The sequence below is a fragment of the Petromyzon marinus genome, chromosome 1, assembly GCF_048934315.1.
Source record: "Petromyzon marinus isolate PM22_M1 ecotype Great Lakes invasive population chromosome 1, UKy_Petmar_22M1.pri1.0, whole genome shotgun sequence".
NCBI lineage: Eukaryota > Metazoa > Chordata > Hyperoartia > Petromyzontiformes > Petromyzontidae > Petromyzon > Petromyzon marinus.
This window is the reverse complement of record NC_133667.1, coordinates 18741262-18767905: the sequence shown is the minus strand read 5'-3', so window position 1 is coordinate 18767905 and position 26644 is coordinate 18741262. Positions and strand designations below refer to the sequence as shown.

At 43.2% G+C, this 26644-nt stretch overlaps 1 protein-coding gene across 4 annotated transcripts; it reads left to right on the top strand.

The window, feature by feature from the left end:
- The first annotated feature begins 419 nt into the window (after window positions 1-419).
- On the top strand, window positions 420-14318 carry LOC116948366 (ectoderm-neural cortex protein 1-like). Of its 4 annotated transcripts, none has more exons than XM_032965177.2 (4): window positions 420-572; window positions 9861-10106; window positions 10480-12060; window positions 12897-14318. In XM_032965177.2, exons 2-3 carry the CDS (start codon window positions 9921-9923, stop codon window positions 12043-12045), a joined length of 1752 nt encoding a protein of 583 aa, XP_032821068.1. In that variant the 5' UTR covers window positions 420-572; window positions 9861-9920; the 3' UTR covers window positions 12046-12060; window positions 12897-14318. The 4 variants fall into 4 exon arrangements, with proteins under 4 accessions (XP_032821068.1, XP_075921397.1, XP_032820987.1 ...); XM_076065282.1 differs by adding an exon at window positions 2274-2385 and having other exon boundaries at window positions 10480-14318; XM_032965096.2 differs by adding an exon at window positions 2274-2402 and having other exon boundaries at window positions 10480-14318.
- Window positions 14319-26644: the final 12326 nt, after the last annotated feature.

The window sequence follows — 26644 nt, the reverse complement described above, 5'->3', positions numbered from 1 at the left end:
GACGCAGGGTGACGTTGCCTGGGTGGGAATGTGGGCGTGCGGTGTTTCCCTCGGCTGGTAGGGGGGTGACAGGGGTGTGCAGGGGGGGGGGGGGTGTGCAAGGGGGGGGGGTGTGCAGGGGGGGGTAAGAAGGGGGGTTTGTAAGGGGGGGGGTGCAGGGGGTGCAGGGGGGTACAGGGGGGGGGTGCAGGGGGGGGTACAGGGGGGGGTGCAGGGGGGGTGTGCAGGGAGGTAAGAAGGGGGATTTGTAAGGGGGGGTGCAGGAGGGGCTGTAGGAGGGGTAGGGATGGGGGTGCGGAGGAGGGGGGTAGGAAGGGGGTGCGGAGGGGGTGTGCTAGGGGGGTAGGGAGGTGTGAGCAGGGGGGGGTGGTAGGGAGGGGTGAGCAGGGGGAGGGGTGAGCAGGGGGGTGTGGCTGTGCCAGGAGGGAGGCTGTGAACTGGGGCACAGCATCAGCAGCGCAGCCCCACGCTGCTCACTCAGTCTGCTGCTGTGCGGGCTTCAGGCGGCTGCGCCCAGCCATGTCCCGGCGGACTGCAGACCGCAGCGAGCCTTAATTGATCGCCACAGACAGGTAAAGCGTGTCCCGCGTGCCTTCACCCTGACGTGTCTGTCTGCCGTGTGTGTATGTGTGTGTGTGCTGTGGTGTACGGCTAAATATATATAGCCCACTGTCATTACCACATCAAGCGTGCTATTAATACACGGTGTACTGTAGGATGAAAATGAGTTGTATGGATCAGAACAATGTAATCCGCAAAGTTCTAAGGCGACAGGCTGCATGCTGTGTTCGTTCCTGTGAGAGCTTATGACCGGGTAAGGACCCATTTCGTACAGTACTGTATATAATTGTGGTAGCTTTTAAGCGACTGTGATGAATATGCGTGTTTAAGTACGCGTGCAGGTGTAGTGAGTCTTCACTCCAGGGCAGTAACGACGAGACTTGCTTGCGTTGAATGACGAAACACAAGGCCATTGTGGCTTAGACGTACGATGTACAGCCATTCATAAGTCCACTGCTGGATGGGTGACCATACTTCACCACGATGGTCAATGAAAGTATGAGTTTGTTTGGGGGGTGGTGGTGGTGGGAAGTTGGCAGGACCAGTTCGGACATCACTCGCCGCCGATGTCAGCCGTTGTTGATGAGATTAAGTGTTGAATGGGTCACGAGTGCGATGCATCGTCTGAAAGGTACAACACAACAATCTGGTGTTATCAGTCCGATCTATGCGCCACGCATTCCGGTTCACCCGAGCAACCCGGCGGTCACCCCAAAGCGCACGCCGCTTGAGACTCGACGTGGAACGCAGAGCGCATTCTAATGGGGCCCACCACCCACCCACCCGCCAGCCACGAGGGGCCGCTACATTAATCCGTGTTACAAATGTTTATTGGAAAAATATTCTTGGATGGTGACCCTGGTGACGGCGGCGAGTTCGTCACTGTTTTAATTGCGTTCACGTACAGGGGAGGATCTGCACCGGCCACGACGATTCGATATCATTGTCACGGTTGGTTTAACGGTGGATGAGATTCAAGATTTCGATGAATATTCGTCTCGTTTTGATAAAAAAAAAAATCCCCGTTTCTTACTGCGCCCTTTAATATGAACCGTGACAATGTCGTACGATTTGCTCGACCGCTTAAAAAAATAAATTAATATTAATCGGTTCTCACGCGCGCCCCGGGAGAGAGGCGCTTCCATTCGACTCGGTGGTGGTGGTGGTTGGTGGTGGTGGCGATGGCACTGCATCGTGACCCGGGAATGTGATGACCTGCAGGGTTCTACTCCTTTGCAGTGTGTGGCGGTGGTGGTGGTAGTGGTGGTGGTGGCGATGGCACTGCATCGTGACCCGGGAATGTGATGACCTGCAGGGTTCTACTCCCTTGCAGTGTGTGGCGGTGGTGGTGGTGGTGGTAGTGGTGGTGGTGGCGATGGCACTGCATCGTGACCCGGGAATGTGATGACCTGCAGGTTTCTACTCCCTTGCAGTGTGTGGCGGTGGTGGTGGTGGCGATGGCACTGCATCGTGACCCGGGAATGTGATGACCTGCAGGGTTCTACTCCCTTGCAGTGTGTGGCGGTGGTGGTGGTGGTGGTAGTGGTGGTGGTGGCGATGGCACTGCATCGTGACCCGGGAATGTGATGACCTGCAGGGTTCTTCTCCCTTGCAGTGTGTGGCGGTGGTGGTGGTAGTGGTTGTGGTGGTGGCGATGGCACTGCATCGTGACCCGGGAATGTGATGACCTGCAGGGTTCTTCTCCCTTGCAGTGTGTGGCGGTGGCGGTGGTGGTGGTGGAGCTTCCCACGCACGAACCCCCCCCCCCCTCCCTGGGGTCTCGGAGCGCTTTCGCTGGCTTCACAGATCGCCTCGCCGGCACAGGTCGCTGCTATTGCGAGGTTGTGCTTTTGGAAACAGAAGTTATGCTAATTTGATACAGTGCGTCGCACCGACGCGTTAAGAATCTACTAAATTGAATCCTTGACAATTCGGAGCACGTGCTGGATTTCCGCCATGGCAAAGGTATCGAGCGGGTGGAGCGGTGGTGCAGTGGTTAGCGGACTGCGCCTGTGAATCCGGCTCATCGCTCTCGAGAGTTCCATTCCCAGGCACCCCACTTCACCAACCCGCACTGTGAAGTACGGTAGGATTGACAAAGGGCTGTACGTTATTGTTATTATTTGCAAGTACTGTGGAATAGCAGTCTTAAGTTACGCTGTTTCAAAATTAACAGCGATGCATTGTGTGTATGAGCTCACAGAGTGCCTAGCCACGAGGGGATTGTTTAGCCACAACTGAATTTCGACAAAATGAATCTCGAATGCCATTTACGCCTGGCTCTTTATAGACTAACACAAAGTCATTTGATTGGACACTGAATGAGTCACATGAACACTCAAGAAATCACAGTTGTAATACAAATTCTTAATTGGAATCATCCAAACCATTGGTAAAGAAGGAACCCCCCTGCTACTGCATCAAGAGATGGGGCTGTAAATTAAATGGCTCACTGTATTCGTGTTCTACAGTGCATTGACACATTGGGTCGAGTCACATGCTGGCAGAGGGCCATTTAAGCCTGGCAGGGTGCAGCGTTGTTGAGCAATCAAAGAAGCAGGCGTAACGACGTGAATCGGGCTTAGATGTGTGCAAGGTGGGCGTGCACCAAATTTATATACAGGGCACATCCACCAGCAGAGGCTGGCAAGAGCGTGGTTGTGACTGCCAGCTGTGGGGGACGTAACAAGGTGCCCTTCCTTGCTCTGACTAATTCACATCTCGGTGACAAGAGTAAAGGCGCAGCACTGCAATTTCTTGCTCACGCTACTGCTGGCGAAAAGGCCTTCTGCTCGTCGGAGCTGTGGAGAACCCCCTCCAGAGAGAATATTTTGGCTGACTTTTTTCCATGCTGGTCGTACATCTTGGAAGAGGTGCAAGTACCCACACTTTACCCCACCACACGCGATCTGCCGATCGACTGATGTTCATCTTTATACTTGTGAATGGACAGAGGCGTGGGGCAGGGGAGTAGGAAACTTGCCTATTCCGCTGTTGTGCAAGGAGATTTAACCGGCGACCTCAGTCCAGTGTGGTTGCTATTCGACTACGACGGCATTACTACTGTGGTCATGCTGCTGAATGTGTTTATTTTTTTATTACACGCTTTTATTTAACTCACTCTTGTCTGTTGTCGTTATTGTATCCTCAAATCTTGTAACTCAATTTTGACCCACTTCCCAATGTGTTATCGACTGTCATACTGATGACAATACTATATTCTATCATAAAAAATAAAAACGTATATTTTAAAACAATCTTTTTTATATGTTATGTTTCGGCTTGGGTCTAATTGTCCACGCTCAACTAACGTTGGCTGTAATTGGCCACGGTCTCTTACGTTATGGCAAGCGTCGGGGCCACTTCCTGGAGTCGTGGAGTTCCTCCATTACTAGTACGATACATTTCATTAAAGCGTGTTTTAAAAAAAAAGTTTTTAAAAATGTTACTTATTTTTGATCGAATAACTAAATTTTTAAGAGTTTCCTTGTGCAGTGATGCAACTTAATTGAATCTGAGATTCACATGCTGAAATTAACCAACTCCACTGACAGACCCACTGGCATCCTGCATTTTTGTGGTTCAAGGGGTTCAGGTGTAATGTAAAGCTTATTTGGTCAGGTCTAACTTGCTATTCGTTAATATCGTGTAGGAATTAGACTATTGTGTGTGAGAGAAAACATACAAGTGAATAGAATTTGGGCAAGAGAAAGCACAGAAAGGTAGAACGTGCAACTAGAGAATGCAGTTAGTGCAGAAAGTTACAAAGGCAGAGAAAACGAATGCAGAGCCAGGGAAGCCGGGAAATCGACATGGAAGAAGTACAGTAACAACAAAAGCAGACGTATTGTGATAAAAAGCAATAATATACTTTTTGATAAGTCTCCTCGGGCCAGAATCTGGCATCCTCTCCATGTAGCTTGTGGGCTGTTGCTCCTGTTGATGTGATAAAATCAATTATTAGGCGTATGCACTGCCTTTTTATATGTGCCATGTCCCACCTTGATGTACTTTTGGCACCAGTGTTCGCCAACATCACCAAGCCAATGTTTGCGGGGTGGCGTCGTATTGGTGTTTCCATTTTGGCATATCCCTGGCAGATCAAAGTATATCTAAAAGCCAATACAGTACATGTATATGAATAGAATGGTGCTTAGTGGAAATTGTCTGATTTACCGAACGTTGAACGATCTGCCTGAGAGCCAACATCACTAAGCCAAAATATAAAAATTGCACCTTCTGTGATGAAATGTGCCCACAAAACCATGCGAGCCCTGCGGATGGCATTCGAAGGCATAGCAACTTAATCCAATAGGATTAACAGGCTGATACTGTTGACGTTCATTTATTTGGCGGTAATGCAATGGACACTACCAGATCCACCATAATTAAGGATCAGTAATGCCAGTGTGGGTTCTATAAATATATAGTAGACTATACGGCCTGTGGACAGGCCTGTGGACAGGTCGTAACGATGATAAAGATGCCTTACTTCCAGTGCATTAACCCATGCCCAGTTTAATGTTTAATGAATGTATTATGAACTGTACCATAGTAAGTGCAGTACATATAGTTTATTGTATAACAGTACATAGTTGAATAAGCACATGTAAAAAAGGTAAAGGCTTTTAATAAAAAAAATCCAAAATGTTTTGTGAGATACAATTGCGTGCATTGCTTTTATACAGGAATCTTGTACAGTTTAGAATACAATGTACAATATTAATGGCGCAGTCGAATGGATAAACATTTCATCCAAAAGTAAGGTAGCAGGCAGGCATAGGTGGAGTGTGACTTCAATATTTGGGGGGGAGCAGGGGTTTGCTTTGTCCCTCAGATTAGGAATCGCGAGTGCACATTTATTATTTTATAAATCTTAATTGTAAACTAGTGAAAATAAATTAATAAAGCGAGGGGCGTTGCCCCGTGCGCCCACCCCCCCCAAACTAAGCCCATCGTAGCAGGGACAAATGGGTTAGTACAACCGTATGTGGCATATCCACACATACGCAGAACTACATAATTGAGCTTCACGTATATATATCACTGTATACCAATCGCCTTTTCCCCGCGTCATATTTCTAACATAAGAGTGCACTGCTTCGACATAGCCTATTGATAAATTATAATTATGGTGGTGAACTGGGTGGATTACAGTATTGGTAGCTGGTGTTATAACATTTAAATAATGTCCTAGTACCTGCTTGAAGGAACTTGTTAGGTATTCCCCTTTAGGCGATGAGAGTGCCACTTGCTAAATGCAGTGGTACATACTTTCAGTGGCATTGCAAGAATTGTATTTGTCACCACGAGAGAATGTACCCCGGGAAATACAGCTTGTGGTTTTGATGTCTCACTTTTGTAGTTCCACAGCAAGCTGCACCTCGGCACATTTCATATGATATTGCAACATTATTGGGATGATGTAAATTTGGTAGCTTATATATTGAAAACAAATTAGCAACCCGCACATCTGGATGTGACTAACTGTAAAAGTAGCCCTCTCAGCCAGCAATATATATTTTTTATCTTATACAGAGTCCTTTCTCCGTCTTTATCTTGCCTTCTCTGTACTTTAGATCCCAATTCATCTCAAATTCTCCCTTTGTGTTTTTATCTGTTTGTATATTCCTCTGGCCTGTTTTCTAACCTCCCTCTGTAGTCCTCTCCTCCCTGTACTGTATCTCACCCACTTCCCTTCCCCCTATCTCTCTCCGTTTCTCTTTCTCACCTCTCACCCTCGCTCTCCTTATTCTCACCTCTCCCTTCCCCATCTCAATCTCTTTTGCCTCACCCTAAATACGAACAAAACAAAGGTCTTGAACAGCAAGTTTGCTAAACAATTGGAGATATCTTTCGGACGGACACATTTTGGAAAACATGTGTACCTCAGACAGCTATGAAGGCGGACTGAATTCAAAATGAATGTAAGATGATGACAGCAGCAGGTTTGAGTGCTTGTGAAAAGCTGAATTCATAATGAAAAGTAACATACCAATCTGCTGAAGAAAAATGTGTTTAACCAGTGCATGAAGTGAAGCATACTTGGAATGATATTTGATAGGCATGAAGAGGAATAATAATAAAGATGCCATGAATAGCATTTAGAATTTATCAAACTTCTATTCAGGTTGGCATTTTGTGTCTTCATGCAATCTCTGTGTAGCTGTTGCATATTTATAAATGGTATTGATAAATTCTACATATTGTAAGGATATAATTTGTGAGTGTTTGAATGACTGCATTGGTTTCCATTGAATAAAATGCCTTCATAATCTACAAAAACCAGCGATAATGATATTTAAATTAATTTGTCTTTTCTTGGTTATGATTGATAGTATTTATGGTCGAAAATATTTTAAAAATGCAGCTTGATCATATGGTTTTTTTTTCTCAAGCTGTCGATTATTTAGTTCCCTTTGACATTTGTGAGTAATTTGTGTACACAATAAGCATGATAAAATAATGTAATAAAGAAGTGGATGAGAGGAATGATGGCTGATGGAAAAGAGTGTTGATGGAATGGCCAGCCGAAGGAGAAAATGCACCCAAAAGTATGACCTCTTGTAGAGATGCAGTGATCAGATCAGCCCATACATTGCAGCGAGATAGATTGTAGCATTGCAGAACTGTGTGGGATGCCAATGGTGTGGGGAGGCCTTTATCCAGCAATGTATTGATCAAAACTGGTGATGATGGTGAATGGAATTCCTGGCTGGTTTTATTATGGTTACAGATTTAAAATGTTCAGACATTTATAATTGTATGAATTGCATAACCTTTATTGGCTGACAGAGGGATACGATATTTGATATGATTTGCTTGAGATGTTTTCACCCCCTTAACGCCAAATGAATGGACTAGACCAGTGGTTCTTAACCTTGTTGGAGGTACCGAACCCCACCAGTTTCATATGCGCATTCACCGAACCCCTCTTTAGTGAAAAATAAAATGTGATTTTTTTCAAATTCAAGACATAGATATGTTTTTTACTGGTACACAAAATGAGCCGTGCATGAACATTACCTTGTTCAAAGAATAAAACCAACACAATGCATAAACTCACAACAAATTACATACCTGGAAATCAATGTGACTTCTGCTGTTGCCTTTGAGAGATCAGTTCAGATATGCGTGGCTTCACCTTGGCAAGTGCCACTCTCATGTCATTTTCACAGCAAAGTCTGTTCCTTTTCTTCGTTTTTATGTCCAGCATCCTCGAAAAGGATTGCTCACAAAGATATGTTGTAACAAATGGTATAAAAAAATCCAGGGCTTTCTTAGCAATAACTGGATACTTGTTCATTTGTCGACACCAAAACGTTGAGAGCGTTGTTGTTCTGAAGAGTTGCTGTTGAACCTGGCTCTGCTGAATTTCAATGATTTCGTCGAGGAATTCATCATTGACATCTGCTGTTTCAACAGCAAACGTGAACGGCTGTCTCACCCATGCTGGATATGACTCTCTTGTAGGGAAATATCCGTCGAGAGACTTTGCAAGCTCATCTAAGTGCGTGGCAATTGTTTGCTTCAGTTCCGTGGATACAGAAATATCTCCGATTCCAGACACATCTTCGATCTTACTTGCACAGTCGTCCAGAAGCGGGAAGTTTGCGAAGTTATTGTTCTCTGTTCGTCGTTTCCATAACGGTAGCTTTTTTTGAAAAGCCTTCAGGTGTTCTTCTGCTTCCATGATATTGACTCCACCACCCTGCATCTGCTGATTGAGATGATTGAGAGCTGCGAATATATCAGCCATGTACGCTAAAATGAGAATGAACTCAGGATTTTTGAAGCAATCTGCATGGCAGTGTTGGTGCTCTTGCAAAAACAGGGCTAATTCCACACGCATGGCAAAAACACGATTCAGCACCTGTCCCCGGGATAACCACCGAATATTAGAATGGAGCAGAAGTACCTCAAATTCAGAGCCCATTTCTTTACACAGCTCACTGAAGATGCGGTGCCTCAGAGCACTTTTTCGCACATAGTTCACACATTCCACCACAGTTTTTAATACTTCTGCCATTTTTGGAGGTAAGGTTTTTGTTGCCAACGCATGCCTGTGCAGAATACAATGCGTCACAATGATGTGTGGTGCATCGGCCTTTACTAGCGCACCAAAACCAGACTTTCTTCCCAGCATGACTGGAGCTCCGTCCGTACAAACTGCAGAAACCATATCCCATGAAAGATTGTTGTCTCTGAAGAAGTCATCCACAAGCTTCTTCACATCGGCTGCCTTCGTTGTTGTTGTAAGAGGCTTACAAAATAAAAACTCTTCTTTTATCATGTCGTCTTTCACATAGCGTACAAAAACAGCAAGCTGGCTTAGATCAGAAACGTCTGTGGTTTCGTCGAGTTGAAGGCTGAATTTTGCCGGGCTTGAAATCAGATCCGCGACTACTTGAGCCAAGATGTCTTTACTCATGTCTTCTATTCTGTCACTGACGGTGTCATTTGAAAGGGGAATTTGGGATAATTTACCTTCGGCCGCTGTTCCGAGTATCAGATTCGCCATCTTTAATGCAGCTGGTTTCACAAGTGTTTCACCAATGGTGTGTGGCTTGCCCTGCTTTGCGATCAGGTAAGCAACTTCGTACGATGCTGTCAGGATCGGTTTGTTAACAGGTACAAATCCAAGAGCAGGCAGAGTGGCCCTTTTATTGAATCTGGCTCTCTTCACCCTGAATTCAGCAAGTGTTGTGTTCTTGTATTCCCCGTCTCCATGCAGCTTCAAGAAGTGTTCCTTTAGTTTTGCCGGTGCAAGACTAGAGTTGCTCAACTTGGCGTTGCAAATCATGCAGATAGGACGCTCACTCCCATCACGTTCCATGATACATGAGAATCCATGTTGTACATATTCGTCCGACCACTTTCTTCTTTTGCCCGACATAGTTAGTATGGATAAAATATTAAAGAAATCACACGACGTACGACAACAACAGTCACACGTTGACTACTGAGTACGCACTAAATTCCCCGCAGCGCTGATTGGCCAAGCAGTGTAGCATGATCATCTCCAGCCAGTGATGGCCAAGCGGGCCGTGTGTGTCATCACAAATTTACACAATAATTCAAGTGTGTCCGGACCTCCGTGGCGGGGGCTCTGCCGAACCGCTGAGATCGACTCACCGAACCCCTGGGGTTCGATCGAACCCAGGTTAAGAACCACTGGACTAGACACTTAACAGGTTGTGCGTCGACACTGTCATGTTGCGGCTCTTCAATTGCAATATCTGTTATTCATGACCGCGCACCATCTCCTCTCTCCCCACCTCCTTTTTCTTCTCTCTCAGACATACGGACGATTGCTGTTGTCAAAGGCAAGAGAGCTGCAGTAATAGTGTGGCGGTGTGATGATGTCACGAATGGGAGGCAAGTCACGAAGCATGTACCACGAGGCCCGCCACCCCGAGGCAGTGCTCTCGCAGTTGAATGCCCTCCGTCGCCGAGGGCTGCTCACCGATGTGGTGCTGCGGGCTGGGAGTGCGGCCTTTCCCTGTCACCGTGCTGTCCTGGCTGCCTGCAGCACGTACTTTCAGGCAAGCTTCTACAACTCGCCCCCCTGCAGCCACTCGTTGTCCACCACCAGCCCCTCTCCAGCTCACTCCACAGCTGACACCTACCTTCACCTGACAAGCTCGTATATTAATACACACATATAATTTAATGTAATAATACCTCGGCACTATTATGAAGTTGGCTGTGTTTTTTTGTTCACTTGTATATTGTGGGAAATGGAAACACTTGCTCACCCGCTCTCATGGTGGAAAAACCTATAAAATATTGTAAGTTATAGAATGATCGTGAACGTTTATATATATGTGAAAACCTCTGCATTACATATGCTTATGGGGGTGTGTCTGCAAGACCTCAATAACATGCATTGACATTGAGTGTTCATGCTTTCTGCAGGCAATGTTTGGCAGTGGATTGAGAGAGAGCCACGAGACTGAGGTGGATTTCGCCGACAGCGTCGCACCAGAGGCCCTTGGTTTACTTCTGGATTACGCGTACACGTCACGGTTGGCGCTCAGTGAGGAGACGGCCGCAGAGGCCTTGCTGCAGGCCGCCGACATGCTGCAGTTTCCCGAGGTGCGCGATGCCTGCGCCGACTTTCTTGAACGCCGACTGAGCCCTGACAACTGCCTGGCGGTTCTCGTTTTGGCGGATGCACATGGGTGTATGAGTCTCCGTGAGCGATCTAGGCGTGCCTGCTTGAGGTATTTCCCGGCGATGGCAAGTGGAGAGGAGATTCTATCTCTCTCTGCCGATTTACTTCTGGAACTCGTAGGAAGTGAGGAGCTTGAGGTGGAAGAAGAGTGCGTGGTGCTGGAGACTTGTCTGCGTTGGGTGCGGCATGATTCTGATCACCGACATTCTCGCCTGCCTGAGTTGCTGAAACAAATTAGGCTAGCGCTGCTGCCACTGCCATACCTCACCTCACTCGTGGACAAAGAGTTATTGGTGGTATTCCAGCAGAAGAGCCAAATGCTTGTAAAGGAAGCTCTCGGCTGCAAGAGGCGTATTCTGAACAATGAGGGGGTGGTGACAGACCCTTGTGCACGACCACGTCAGTCGGGACACTCTCTTCTGCTCCTGGCTGGTCAGAGCTTCATGTGTGATAAGGTGTATTTAGTGGACCAGAAGGCTCATGAAATTGTGCCAAAGGCACAGCTACCTAATCCCCGTAAGGAGTTCAGTGCCTGTGCCGTGGGCTGCAAGGTCTACGTTACAGGTGGGCGTGGCTCTGAAAAGAGCGTCTCTAAAGATGTGTGGGTCTATGACAACCTTCACGACGAGTGGGGCCGTGTGGCCCCCATGCTTGTTGCACGATTTGGCCATGGCTCCGCTGAGCTTGGTGGGGAGTTGTACGTCGTCGGAGGCCACACGGCTGGCACGGGCCAGTGTCCTGCCTCTCCGTCTGCTGCACTGAAGCAGGTGGAGCGATATAACCCTGCAACTAACTCATGGAGCATGGTGGCTCCCCTGCGTGAGGGTGTCAGTAACGCAGCTGTTGTGAGCACGAGGGAACAGCTCTACGTGTTTGGTGGCACTGGCGGTGTGAGCCGGGAGCGGTCACCTCGTGTGCAGTGCTACCAGTTGGAAGAAAACCGGTGGAGCATCATCGGTGCCTGCCCACAACCGTGGCGGCACACATCAGCGTGCCTGCTAGGCAAGCACATCTTTGTGCTTGGAGGCGATACAGAATGTTCGGCATCGGCTGCGTACTGTTTTCACACTGAGACACACCAATGGACCCGGGTAGAAGCAGATGGGTTTACTGCCAAACGCATGAGCTGCCATGCGGTGGCCTCAGGCAACCGGCTGCATGTGGTGGGTGGCTATTTCGGAGCACAAAGAGGGAAAACTTTGGACTGCTACGAGCCAGCTTCTGATAGCTGGGAGAACGTCACGAGCATTCCTTACTCGCTGATACCTTCTGCATTTGTGAGCGTGTGGAAACACCCAACAACTTAGTCTATGAGCATGCAGGTGAGGTCCCAATGAAAAAGTTAAAACTGGCTTATTGTCTTATAAATAATGGTTAAATATATTCACTTGTAATGTTCAGGTATTCTATATCCCAAGCACATGCTCGATATTTTTTTTGGTGATTCAAAATATTAAAAAAATGTCATTTACCTTTTCAAAGTAGCTTAAGTAATGGAGTTTTAATTTTATCTGCAATATGTATTTTTCTTCCTGTAAAGCTCACTGCTTTGAAGGGTAATTTCCCGAACTGTTAACTTGTGTACGTTTCTGTCTACAAGCCCATATTGTATGATAACGGTTGTAAGCGTTTTTCTATGATTCGTAGAGGAGTTTGGTTTACTTGTAATTTTTATGACTCACTAAAGTCACTGCGTATAAGATGGATTGCTTTAACGACTGTAACTACTGCAGTCTGATTGACCATAATTGTGAATGCAATTTCACAAATGTGCAATTTTATTGTCTTTTATCCATAAATAATATGAAAGTGCTGACATAGCAGGCTCTTTAACCACCATTATTGGATTTAAAAGTCTTCTGGCCCCACACGAATGTCTGCAATCAATACGTTACTTTTACCATTTAGTTGGATGCCAACAGATCAGTTGTTCATTGCAACAGCTGAACATCTGTTGTACATAGTTGCTGTAGCTCCCTGGTGTCTTGAATAACTTAAATTGCATTCAAATACTAATCGCAAGTATTTCTTATCAGCATGCGTCGTTTTGTCGGACTGACAAGTTATACAGACTAATGTGGTTCCATATGTAAACTTAATGAAAATGTGGTTTTGTTGCCAGCGCACGACTTGAGTTTATGATTTTTGTTTTTCTTAGGTGACTGCAATGATGGTGTTGTTGAATGTAGCGCATGCTGGTCAGAAAAGCCGCTTAAAGAAATCCTGGCCACCATTTGAGACTGCCTGGTGTCTTAGAAATTCTGATGGGGTTTTTTTTCTCTCTAAAAGCTGCTCAGAACTAAACAATGAAAAGGAAGACCTGAGCCACATAAGTGGATATTGAGGAACGTGTTTGTTGTTTGAAAACAATATTGATTATTTAAGTGTTGTTATTTTTTATTACAATGATTGTGTGATATTTCAAGTGATTGTTATGCATTTTGAGTTGGTTTTGAGGTGCATGAAATATATGTCTACTGTATGGCTTTATGCGGTTTGTTGCGACTAAAACTAAAGTTAAATGGTTCATCACTGTTGCATGTAACTTAACGAAGTGCTGAAACATGATATTGTAGGTTACACTTTGCAAATCAAAGCTTTGCCTTATGTAATTGGAGGCAGCAATGTTCAATGCAGTTGCTTTTCATTGTAATTTATTGATTGATGTTGGGTTAATGTTACCTTTGTAAGATGCGGTATAATACATGACTAGATTGAAATGTGCCTGTGTACATAAAACACCTTAAAAGTTTACACTCTTAAGGTAAAGTTTATGCTTAACTGAAAGGTATTGAATTTTGATTTAAAGCTTTCGTGACTGCAGTAATTCATATTCTTGGTTCTTTCGGTAAAGTCACGTTGAAGGGAAACAATAAAATAATAAAATATATATAACAATAAAACAATTGTTTTATATATATTTTATTGTTTCCCTTCAACGTTACTTTACCGAAAGAACCAATAATATGAAAGGTATTGGTTAAAGGAGGAGGTACATCTTTGGCCTAATTAATCTGTTTGCAGAAATTTATCATTGTGTAAAGTTTATGCTGTGAATAATGGCTGCCAAGTATTTTTTTTTTGCCTGGGCGCTATAGACCAATGCACAGAACACACCCTAGGACGAAGCTGTAGCAATCGGGCCGTGGTCCGTAACAAACACATGGTTGTGTGTATTTGTGTTGACAGCTAGGTGAAGCAGGATATATGCGCGTGCGCAGCCACAATAATATACAATATATAGGAGTGAAAGAGAACTAATGCGCCTGTGAGAAGCGAGGCAGAGGACAAGTTGAGTTGAACATTACCAGATGAAAGGTGGCAAAACTGTGAGATACGAAACATACATGGCCCAGCATATAACATGCAGATTATGAAGGCCACTGTTGACTGAGAGTAATTCATTGCAGATCCCCTGTGGCATCCATGATGCCATTTTTCTGCTGCCACATTCATTCCTATCATTTGTTTAATGCGGTCTTGCCATTTTGTTGACCGTCACACCTGTGAACATCTGTAAAAAAAAGAGCTTCATAGCTCATCGGATTCTTCCAGTCTAAATAAAGATTCTGATTCATTGTCTATGCCTCCTTCCATCACTCTTTGCTTGTGTGACATCATTGGCGAGGAATATCTGGAACTGTCCTGGCCATCCCACCTCATCAACCCGCATCGACCGGCGTGGTGTATTATAGTGTGAAGAAAATGCCATCTCTGACCAGGCATGGGGAGGATTTTGCCCACTTGACAAGAGGCTATTGATTTATTTAGTTTCATTATATACTGTATATACAGTACACTACTACTAATCATGAGTCTGCTTCACCACTTTCAGATTTAGCGTCACACTCCATGGGAGGTGAATTATTAGTTTTAATGTTGAGTGCTTAGCATGAGACTTAAAGCAATAGAGAGCTGTAGGCTTTGCTTGCCCTATAATTCAAACCGAATAAACTTCGGGACAACAATTTTTGTTGAGTTGAATAACAAAAAATGTAGTTTCAGATATTCTAGTTACAAGCCTAGACTTAATTACATTGATCTCAAATAGCTCTTTATCAGTCGCTCATCTTTCGTCAGTTTGCTTCATTATATCGGCTACAGTCTTGGTTATGTTGAGTCCTAGTTCTTCGAAAACATTTGTCAACGTACAAAAATCATTCCCTGTGAAGTGAGGAACCTCCTTATTGGTGAGCAGAAATAAGAAACTTCACAAATGGGCAGTTTACACAATCGGAATCAGTTTTGATCAACCCACTACCGGATGGAGGTCTTCCCCCAGCTGTCGACATCTCTCGCGGTCCTGCAATGTAACAATCCACCAAGCACCGTGCACGTGAGCTGATTTTTGTATTGTTCCATCTCCCCGGTGGCTTCATTCTCAGGCACGTCCCCTCCCTTTGTTGCTTCTCTCATCATTCTTGACCACCGATCATTAATCTAAAATATTTGCTATACACGTGCGGATACACACGTTATGACCTGCGAAAAACCCTTGTTGCTTCTTGGAAATGTAATGCTTTGGAATTTAATTCATAGCCAAATCACTCGACAATGGTGCCACAAAAGTTTGGATGGCATTTCCACAATAATCCGTGAAGGGACCGGCAAGAAGAATGGGGTATAAACACTCGCAATGCCTCCATGCCCACCATGTCCCCGCAGGCAGAAAACCATATTTCTACCTTGTTAGTCTATGGGTCAGAGTGAAATTTGATGGTTAGTGGCCAACATTTAGGCATACCAGTTTCAATAGATAGATATAGATTGAAATAAAGGTGAATTCTTTGATAATATACTCAGTGCAACCAGCTCGGGTGGTCCCAACAAGTGAATTATTTGGCCTGGGCCAATGTACTATGAATGACTGAAAGCAATATTTTGTCATCCCTACTGCAAGATTCTATCCTCTCCTCTGTATTATTTACAAATAATATTGTTGAAATGAATATTATTCCTGAATAAACATTTAAGAAATATACAGTTTCATCCATTTATAGATATCCTATTCATTTCTAATGACACCACTGAAAAATGCGTGCTTGTTACAAGATACGTGTGTTGGATTGCTCAAGGTGGAATAATGACCAGCCACCGTTGCCCCCCCCCCTCCCCATATTCGCCTGCCATCACCCCACTGGATTTTTTTCTCGTGGGGTTGAATCAAAATTACATGTATATGCACGACAAAACCGAGAGCTATCAATGATCCCCGGCTTACGCACCTTGAATGTTGTGAGCAAATTACACTGGCGGTGTTGGACAAAGCGTATCAGGAGAGTGCTAAGAGATTTAAAAAGTGTATTGAGATTTGTGGGAGACGTAGAGGCATTTAAATAAAATGTTTTCTCTACAATTCTCCATTTGATTTCAGTGTGGTATCTGTAAACGGATCATGCTGAATATTTTAAAGTACTGTGCTATTTTTTTTTTGGTATGAAACAACGTTAGTTTATTTTTGAACCACATTCTGCCAAACAGCACACAATTAATATGTACACTTTTGCTCGACTCTGAACGGATGCCATGGTGTTCATGGAGGGCAGCAATCCAGCAGGTAGGAACCCAGGCAGCATGTTGTTTTGCCAGGCTGATGATTAAGTCAATGCCAGTCTGGTCCCAGGTGTGTCTGCGTAAATACTGCAGGGATACAATGGCCTGGATGACCTTTTGGCTCATGAACCTAAAGTAATATAACATAAACAAAATACAACCATGTCTTTATTAATTTAGTAACAATACAATTTATATAATTTAAATGAATCCGATGATCTTTCAAAGTAGTTGCATGTTTTTTGTATTTTACAAATTTGCACCCCAAATTTATGCCAAAAATTATCTGTCCTTCCCCCATTTTGTCTGTAAGAGGTAAACAAACATAAAGGGTTTTTTTTAATATTGGAACTTATGCTCTATAGATCTCTCAAAACATTTGTATTTCAAAATCACCAATTATTTAACAATCTGTAAAAACACTCTTGCCAAAACATTTCGTTAATTCTCCTATATTCCCTGGTTGTTTTCCTTTAGATTGATTCCTGAGGTACTATTCAAGTTCAGGTTAAAGTTATATTGGAGACAAGTCACGAAAGGCACTGTGCTCCTCAATCAGCCCAACTATCTGGCCACCAGACCTCTACCCCTACCACCCTTCACCTACCCTCATCCATGCCTAGCCATAGCACCTACCTTATCACTTCACGCATGTGCCCCATACCCCGCTGCCTCTCATTCACGTCGCACCCATATGTCGCCCTCATTTACCATCACACTCCACCATGTTCCTCCTCCCATACTGCTGCAACATCAGCAGATCCTTTCCCAGCCCCTGTCCCTGCATCCATTCGGTCACCTCCCTCAATGTTATTTCGTAATTACTTATGCCTAAAAAGTATAGAAATGGATATTATTCCCCACAAGCTTTGCTTTTGTGACCAGGACAGTGCTATTTTTAAATTTTGCTATTTTCAATGAGAAAACGGGCACATATGTGTCTTTTCGTTCACATAAAGTCAGAAAAAAACATCATATGAATAAAAATTAACATGTATTTATACTAAAGTAATACAAAAATGTCTACAAAAGATTTAGGAGTGAGTCGTTTTTCGAGATTTACGATTATACTGTAAATCACTTTCACGAATCAGCCCCACAAATGTAGTCTCCCATCATGTTCTCATTGTACTGTCCTTGGTAGCGGCGTTCAAAGTCCAGAATATCCTGGTAGAAGCGTTCGCCTTGCTCCTCCGAGTACGCTCCCATGTTCTCCTTGAATTTATCAAGACAAGCATCAAGGACATGGACTTTGAGGGACATCCTACAGCCCATTGTGCCGTAGTTCTTCACCAGAGTCTCAACCAGCTCCACGTTTTTTGACCTTGTGATTGCCCAGGAAGCCACGAACCACTGCGACAAAGCTGTATCAATGCCGCTTGCTCCTTACTAGTGAGCTTCTTGGGGAATTAATTGCACTCCAGGATCTTCTTTACCTGTGGTCCGGCGAAGACACCGGCATTGACCTTTTCCTCAGACAGCTTTGGGAAGAAGTCTTTAAGGTACTTGAAGGCTGCCGACTCCTTATCTACAGCTCTGACAAGTTGTTTCATAAGGCCCAATTTGATGTGCAGTGGTGGCATCAGCACCTTCCAGGGGTCCACCAGTGGCTCCCACTTGACGTTGTTCCTCCCCACAGAGAACTTGGTCTGCTGTGGCCAGTCCCGCCTGTGGTAGTGCGCCTTGATGTCTAAATCTTTCGTAGTAATTTTTGTATTACTTTAGTATAAATAGATGTTAATTTGAATTAACATGTTTTTTCTGACTTTATGTGAATGAAAAGACACATATGCGCCCGTTTTCTCATTAAAAATATGCCAATTTCAAAATATCACTGTCCTGGTCACAAAAGCAAATTTTGTGGGAAATAATAGCCATTTTCTGTACTTTTGAGGCATGAGCAATTAGGAAATAACACTTACTACCCAGGAACAAAAAAATTGTTACACAGTGTTATCACTAATTATTTAGAGAATGTGACTGCAATAAATTTCCACATAAGTCACTTCACTGGCCAGGTCGCTTCTGAAAAAGAGCTGTATAGCTCAGTGGGCCATATCTGGTGAAACTGTTTAGTTCAAGGATAATCCTGTTACAGACATTTAAAACACATAATTGTACTTGAAAAAAACAAACGAAATCAATGCTTTTGTAGTGAGTGCTGTTTCATCTTATATGTTATGTACATGTTAAATAAGATTAAAGTAAATTTAGTCATCTTAACAAAACATTGCTGACAAATAAAGACATGAAGAGATCATCATTGGTGTTTTAAGCTGTGCCTTTTAAAGTATTGAAAATGGCATGTTATGAAATAGTTTTTCAATGTCAACGTGTAGATGTTGCTTGTAGCAACTACAATGTTCTCATACTATACTAAAATCACAATTGAATTGTAGGACTATTTATATTCACCATAGGTATGTCAACAATATACATTCTGTAAGGGTAGTCAACGAGGGTCTTGTCTTTAGGTTATGTTTGCATTATGTGAATGTTTATTCCACTCTGCTTGAATGTTTGGCTGGATTGAAGTCATGTGCTTGTTTGATTGCATTGTTTGTTTATTTGTTATTTCACTGATTTTATTTGATTTTAGCACATGTTTTGTACAAAGCAAACCTCAGCTGTCTGCACACACCAGTTATCCAAAATCCGATTTCAAATGTTTTATGAAAAGTAAGTGTAAAACGAATACAATACAAAAGTAACAAATCCAACCATAACCTCCACATCCATCTACAGTGAGGGAAAAAAGTATTTGATCCCCTTCTGATTTTGTACATTTGCCCACTGACAAAGAAATGATCAGTCTATCATTTTAATGGTAGGTTTATTTGAACAGTGAGAGACAGAAAAACAACAAGATAATCCAGAAAACGCATGTCAAAAATGTTATAAATTGATTTGCATTTTAATGAGGGAAATAAGTATTTGACCCCCTCTCAATCAGAAAGATTTCTGGCTCCCAGGTGTCTTATACAGGTAACGAGCTGAGATTAGGAGCACACTCTTGAAGGGAGTGCTCTAATCTCAGCTTGTTACCTGTATAAAAGACACCTGTCCACAGAAGCAATCAATCAATCAGATTCAAAACTCTCCACCATGGCCAAAACCAAAGAGCTCCCCAAGGATGTCAGGAACAAGATTGTAGACCTACACAAAGCTGGAATGGGCTACAAGACCATTTCCAAGCAGCGTGGTGAGAAGGTGACAACAGTTGGAGCGATTATTCGCAAATGGAAGAAACACAAAAGAACTGTCAATCTCCCTCCGCCTGGGGCTCCATGCAAGATCTCACCTCGTGGAGTTGCAATGATCATGAGAACGGTGAGGAATCAGCCCAGAACTACACGGGAGGATCTTGTCAATGATCTCAAGGCAGCTGGGACCATAGTCACCAATAAAACAATTGGTAACACACTACGCCGTGAAGGACTGAAATCCTGCAGTGTCCGCAAGGTCCCCCTGCTCAAGAAAGCACATTTACATGCCCGTCTGAAGTTTGCCAATGAACATCTGAGTGTTGTGGTCAGATGAGACCAAAATGGAGCTCTTTGGCATCAACTCAACTCGCCGTGTTTAGAGGAGGGGGAATGCTGCCTATGACCCCAAGAACACCATCCCCACCGTCAAACACGAGGTGGAAACATTATGCTTTGGGGGTGTTTTTTCTACTAAGGGGACAGGACAACTTCACCGCATCAAAGGGACGGGGCCATGTACCGTCAAATCTTGGGTGAGAACCTCCTTCCCTCAGCCAGGGCATTGAAAATGGGTCGTGGATGGGTATTCCAGCATGACAATGACCCAAAACACACGGCCAAGGCAACAAATGAGTGGCTCAAGAAGAAGCACATTAAGGTCCTGGAGTGGCCAAGCCAGTCTCCAGACCTTAATCCCATAGAAAATCTGTGGAGGGAGCTGAAGGTTCGAGTTGTCAAACGTCAGCCTCGAAACCTTAATGACTTGGAGAAAATCTGCAAAGAGGAGTGGGACAAAATCCCTCCTGAGATGTGTGCAAACCTGGTGGCCAACTACAAGAAACGTCTGACCTCTGTGATTGCCAACAAAGGTTTTGCCACCAAGTACTAAGTCATGTTTTGCAGAGGGGTCAAATACTTATTTCCCTCATTAAAATGCACATTAATTTATAACATTTTTGACATGCGTTTTTCTGGATTTTCTTGTTGTTATTCTGTCTCTCACTGTTCAAATAAACCTACCATTATAATTATACACTGATCATTTCTTTGTCACTTGGTTCAAACGTACAAAATCAGAAGGTGGATAAAATACTTTTTCCCTCACTGTATGATCATTACCCAGTCCACAGTGAGCTCCGATGACCCCCTGACCATTCATGACCTCCCTGACCTCTGCATCATCTGCCTTGGCTGACATCAACCATGTGTCTCACCCCTTGCTTCTCTCACATCTTTCTTACCCCGTGTCGCACCACACTAGCTCCTTGCCACTCTCCCTCAACTTGCTCAAACCCCCCCGTTTATTTCACCCTGCTCACACCGTGTCTCGCTCGGTCCGCATTTCGCTTGTCCCATGTCTCGTTTACCCCGTATCCTGCTCACCTCGCTTTTCTTGCATGTTTCATCATGTGTCTAACTTGCCCCATGTATTCTTTGCTGCTTCACCCCCATGTATCATTCATCTTGTTTGCTCCATGTCACCTCGTGTCTCGCTTGACATGTGCCTCATCCCGAGTCATGCGTGCTATGTTAACCGCGTGTGCAATTAGATACACTTTAACTGAACTATTCACTAAAAAGGGGCACGTTGTCACTACAGTATTCGCAAAGGGCCATATGCTGCATGAGTATAAATATTAATAGTTGAAGTTTGATTGTAATTAAACGATGTTATTTCAGTTATTTAAACCTCATTACAAGAAATAATCTGGTTTTGGCAAGGATTGACTTTGCGTTTGTTCTGGTGATGTAACTTTCTATAGTGGTGGTATAGTGAAATGATGAACAAGAAATTTAACAGTGGTTTTATTTTTTACCAAATGTCGAGTAAATCCAAAATCAATGTCAAGTTATCTGCAATGAAATGTAAGAAAAGATTTGACCATATGCTTAATCAGGCTATCGTCTGATGAAGTTAGTTGTAATTACTGGCGAAACATCGTACTCAGATTGTAAATGTTGTGGATTTCTCTCCAACACACCAGTGTGCTGTACTAGTAACGAATTGGCATGTTCTGTTTACGTGACAAACCTTACTCATTGGCTGTGTCGGCTGGTGGCAGGTTTAACGACACATTCATATTTACGTGATCTAACCCAAAAAAACCCTATATTATGGATTTTAAACATTAAGCTATTTCGATTATACTTTTAATATAGATTATATTAATAGTCAGATCCTGTTTATCAGAACGCTGGAAAGTAATTTTCTAATATTTTGACATTTTTAAGACGAGGTGTGGGTACTAGTAGTACATAAGTAACAATATATTGTATATCCCTTGTAAAAAACATACTATGAGGAAATACCATTAATATAGGGATTTTATGTACGTACTAGCTTCTTTGCCTGTCCTTGGACGGAAGCCGTAATATTTACGAAAAAATTTAGCAGAGTATAATTGTATCTTGTGTAAATTTAATGGCAGTGAATCTTGCACGCAAGTATGTCATCAAACACTTCACTGCAGTTCACTGTAGCACTCTACATAACTGACCTTCAATTTGTTCAAATTCACTGCTCTGATACTTTATTCTCTTCTGCGTTCGGTCGCTGGGGTTGAAAAAACTGGAATTTGATACAAAATCTGGAAAATAACCGAGAAATGTCTATTATACCATAATGTAGAAGCATAAATTAGACTTACCTTTTGTCTCAAGTGCTGAAGAAATAAATAAAGACACCAAATCCACTTTGTTGCTGCGTATCATTATTTATTAGATTCACTTTCAATAAAGAAACGTAAAGCGAATTTGCGAAAAACATTTTTATTTCCGCTCGGCCTTCTTCTGCGTGAGTGTAAAAATCCAGCCGCCATGAATATTAATGAGGCGGGGGGGGGGCAGCACGTGGTGTGACGTCACGCGCGTTACACACAAACAGACATTCTTGGCTCATTATAGTAGTAATAATTATGCAACACTCACTGCATGAATAATGGGAATTTGTATCTCATTTTTAAGAGTCAAGCTGCTACAGCTTGAGGCAACCAGAACGCCTGAAGTGGGTTTTAAAAACAACTAAACTGGAACTTTAGTAATTGAGGCTTTAGGCCTGGCTGCATTTGACCTGTAAATGTGTTTTAAAATATAATTCGATACCACATTCTTCATTTTTCATGCAAATCAAATTGCAATAAAGGTGGCTAATAAATTAGAACCATTTTGAAGTCATGTTGATGTGCGTTTGGCCAGTTAATACTAAATGCATAGGATTCTTTGCTGACTTTTTAATGCCATACATTTGAAAGATTTGATCCTGCACTAAACTGTTGTTACTTTGTACGTGTATTTCCTCACGATGATGTTCAACGGGAAATAATCCTGTTGAGCATTAACAAAAAAGTTGTTCTATTCATTTAAGTGTATCGATAATAAGGAAGATACAAATGAAACCACGGTAATGCATCAGCAAAAGTGTACCGTGCATGGAAGATTGCAACGCAGTGCCTCTCTCTCTCTCCCTGTCCCTTCGTGTCGAGGATCGCGTCGACAACCGCCGGTTGTTCCGCTTGGCCTGCATGTGGCTCCAAAGACAGCGATGACCACATTGGAGGCAGAGCCACTCACCCGCCTGGACCAATTTGCACCGCACGCTCAACGCGATTTGTTTCAATCTCACGTTGGCCGCGCTGTGCCGGTCACGTGCTGTGGTCAGTTTTCCTGTTTCTGGATGTCCTTGAAACGTTTCACCCGTACTGATTAAGAACTGTTGCATTTATAACAATTGCATCTTGTGATTTGGAATACGTTCACTCGCTGTGCGTTAAAATACGGTCGACGTGTTTTCATTTTTGGCTAATGCATTTTTTTTTTAATTGTTGAAATTATCAGGAGAAACTCTTTAAAAAAAAATTGAAAGCCACATTATTACCTGCTCTTGTAGTTAATACTTTTGACAAATGAACTTTGGCAAAATGTAACATTTAGCACCTTATTCTACTGGAGTAATACAATTGCAATCGTGACCTTATTCATCCCTGAATTTGTAGAACACTCTAAGTCTTCCATTACACATTCAATCAATCTTCATTTAATGCGCCAATATCGCCCTCAATAAAGTAGGCGTCAGTGCACATTACAGCAGAACTGAAACGGTACTGGGAGGAGGGGCACCGAGCAACAGGAATTAAAAAAGAAACCCGTCTCGACCTCAGTGGTTAACACCGACTGAACAAACTAAATTGCAACCATCAAATAGCATATAAAAGGTAAGTAGTAAATACAAATAAATAAAATAAATGTAAAGTAAAGAGACAATTGTTATTTAAACAAAACATATTTTTTGTATTTTCAGGCAAGTCTGAATTCGTGTGTATTGTTCATATGTCAAATTGCACTCAACATCCAACTTGTTTATTTGGAATATATTTTAATGACACACAGCTAAGTCAATCCAAGGCCAATGGTAAGTGCCTCTTTGCTAGCGTTATGACCCATGCATATGGACGTGCAGGAAATAACTACGTACTGAAAACGCAGTTGCATCCTGTACTTTGTCACTGTTATGCTGTTTACGTACATAAAACCAGACAATGCCAAGTGACAGCACACTGTATGACCATTGACACGAAAGCCATATTAATAACTCCGCACTTCATGCTCTGGGAGTGCTTTTTCAGTAATACTGGCACTGCCCAACACATTTGCAGTGGATACGCAACCGCAGTGAATGGTGAGTGGGGGAAGGGGAGCGTGATGTCAGCACGCATGAATTCGGCTCAACGCTATGGGATACAGGTGAAGTCATCACGGAGATGTGCGTGGTGACATTGCGACCACACATTTGGTCTCGCGCGCGTCAGCCAGACAGCCAGTAAAACTTTCTTTTTGGTAAAAAAAAAGTCATATATCATATAAAAATAACAAATCCATGGAGTGTGATACTTCTGTAAATTTTGTTGTGGTGTGTCTTCAACCATTTTTGTTACAAAGTTCAGAGAAATTCACGATGAAAATAGTGCTGCAATAAAAATACAGAGATCCTGAAGTAGTTTAACAAAATCTACGCTGAATCCAGAAATTATGAAATAATGAGAGCAGATTAGAGTGTTTTTGGAAAATTGAATTTAAATATTTCAAAGTAATATTCCAATATACCTAAAGATGGGCGTTTTGAATCAATGCATAGTATCTGCTCAAATATATACATCAGAAATGTGTTAATTCACAAAGGATATGGAACAATAACTTGAAAGTGCACAAATAAACATGGCGAGGTACACGCTAGAAGTAACATTGAAAAACAGAAAAAGGAACAGATGGAGAATATACACAGGTTAGAGAGGAGACATTCAAGCAGTGGATTGAGCATGGCTGATGATGAATATGTTTTTACTGGGAGATATGTGGGTTGTGTATTAAAAGGTAAATGCGGTAATGGTGCAGCTCTAGATTTGCTTGTTCACGCCATTGCTGGTGAAATTTCTCCACTAGATAGAGCTATGAATAGCCCCCCCGAGACGGTATTTGGCCTACTCTTCCTATGCCGGGTAAATTTGAAGAGGTGGGAGTAACCTAAACTCTACCCCGCCACGTGCGACCTGCCGATGGACTATTTATGGTGTATCCGTTTATACTGTTGGGTGGACAAAATATTGCCCATTGTTTCAGCTGCCATGATTGAAGTGGTAACCTATGTATTAACCATTATACCACTGCAGCATGACATTGCAATCTTGAATGTGATTTCGCACTCCTTGGTTATGAACAGGAAGGTATCGTTCATTCCTTCCCCTGTGTTCTCATCCACTGTCATTAAACCAATTAAGTGCTCCTGAATCGTACATTTTCTATCTGACGTGTCAATACATCTAACCATAAATGACATCTTCTCAGAATGGTTCACATCCGGAAAACAGTCGAATATCTATAGGACCGTTTTGGCAGTATGAAGATGGTAACCCGAGCCTTTAGGGCATCGTGCTTGTGCTGTTCACCTTTTGGCGGCCTTTGGTCTCGTACTGGTGAGACAAAGTCGCATAAGAGCCTGTCTCTGATGTAGGCCAATCAGTTTCAAGGACAATGCATGCATTATATTTGTTCGCATGTTTTACCACAGGTATGTGGTTAATGCAGACGTGATGCCTTGTAATAGGTGTCTGTTTGGTGTTTGAATATCTTAACACATCTGTATTTATGTCTGAAAGGGTAAAGTCTGATATCAGCGAATAGTACTTAGCACTTTTCAGCCTTACAATGGTGTCTTCCAGAAAGTGTTTTGCCATTAATGCAATGATTTCATTCTGCATTCCTTTTCCGCAGTATAATGGTCCATCACATCCGTGGAAATCATGCGTTGCAAGTGTTCCTTTAACACCTCGTCATACTCTCCTAGGAGCTGCATCAAACCCAGGAAGCCTCCGTTATTCTCCACGAAGAGCCTGTCAGATGAGCCTCGGAAAGCTATATCATGCTTTGAGAGGAAAATAAAAAAAAACACTCTATCCCTATGAGCTGCCCTTGGAGGTTTTTTTTTTTCCCGCAGTGTTTCTCATATGTTGTGTACACGCATGACTTATCACAAAACAAATATACCTGTTACACTTGACAGCACCTCAGGTTAAAGAGGTAAAATAATACTTATTTTGTGGCACTGCCCTAATGTATCGGGGGTGGGGGGTTCTTGTGTGGTCTGAAACGTCACAACATCCTTAGGACCGGCAATGCTCTCAGCCATGATTCCTACCCTGGTTGCCATTCTCTCAACAGTCGCTTGCCTCATCCGTTAACCCCGTTAGCGATGTGTCCTGCAGGATCCCTATCAATATGCCACAGCAGGAAATAGGCATCGATTGAGCCGCTCCTCGATAGGCACGTTGACTGCTACGTTGCTTTTAATCGTCAAATTCAAAATTGTAAATGTATTTGAACATGCGTTTGCTCTCTTTTTCACCCCTTCGTTTTGATCCTGGCATGCTATTAATATTTTTTTCTAAGATATATAAATGCGTTTGTATTGTTTTAAATCACGTGTGCATTATGTATGTGTATGGTTTACGTGTGGTATATCGGTGTATACGTGGTGTGGAGTGGGGCTGCTGCACACTTCACTATAAACCCTGCAAACCGAGTTTGATACCTGGCCATGGCTAACATTTAATAAAGCGGACGTAAGATTTTCTGACCGAGGTTGCGAATCGCGGGG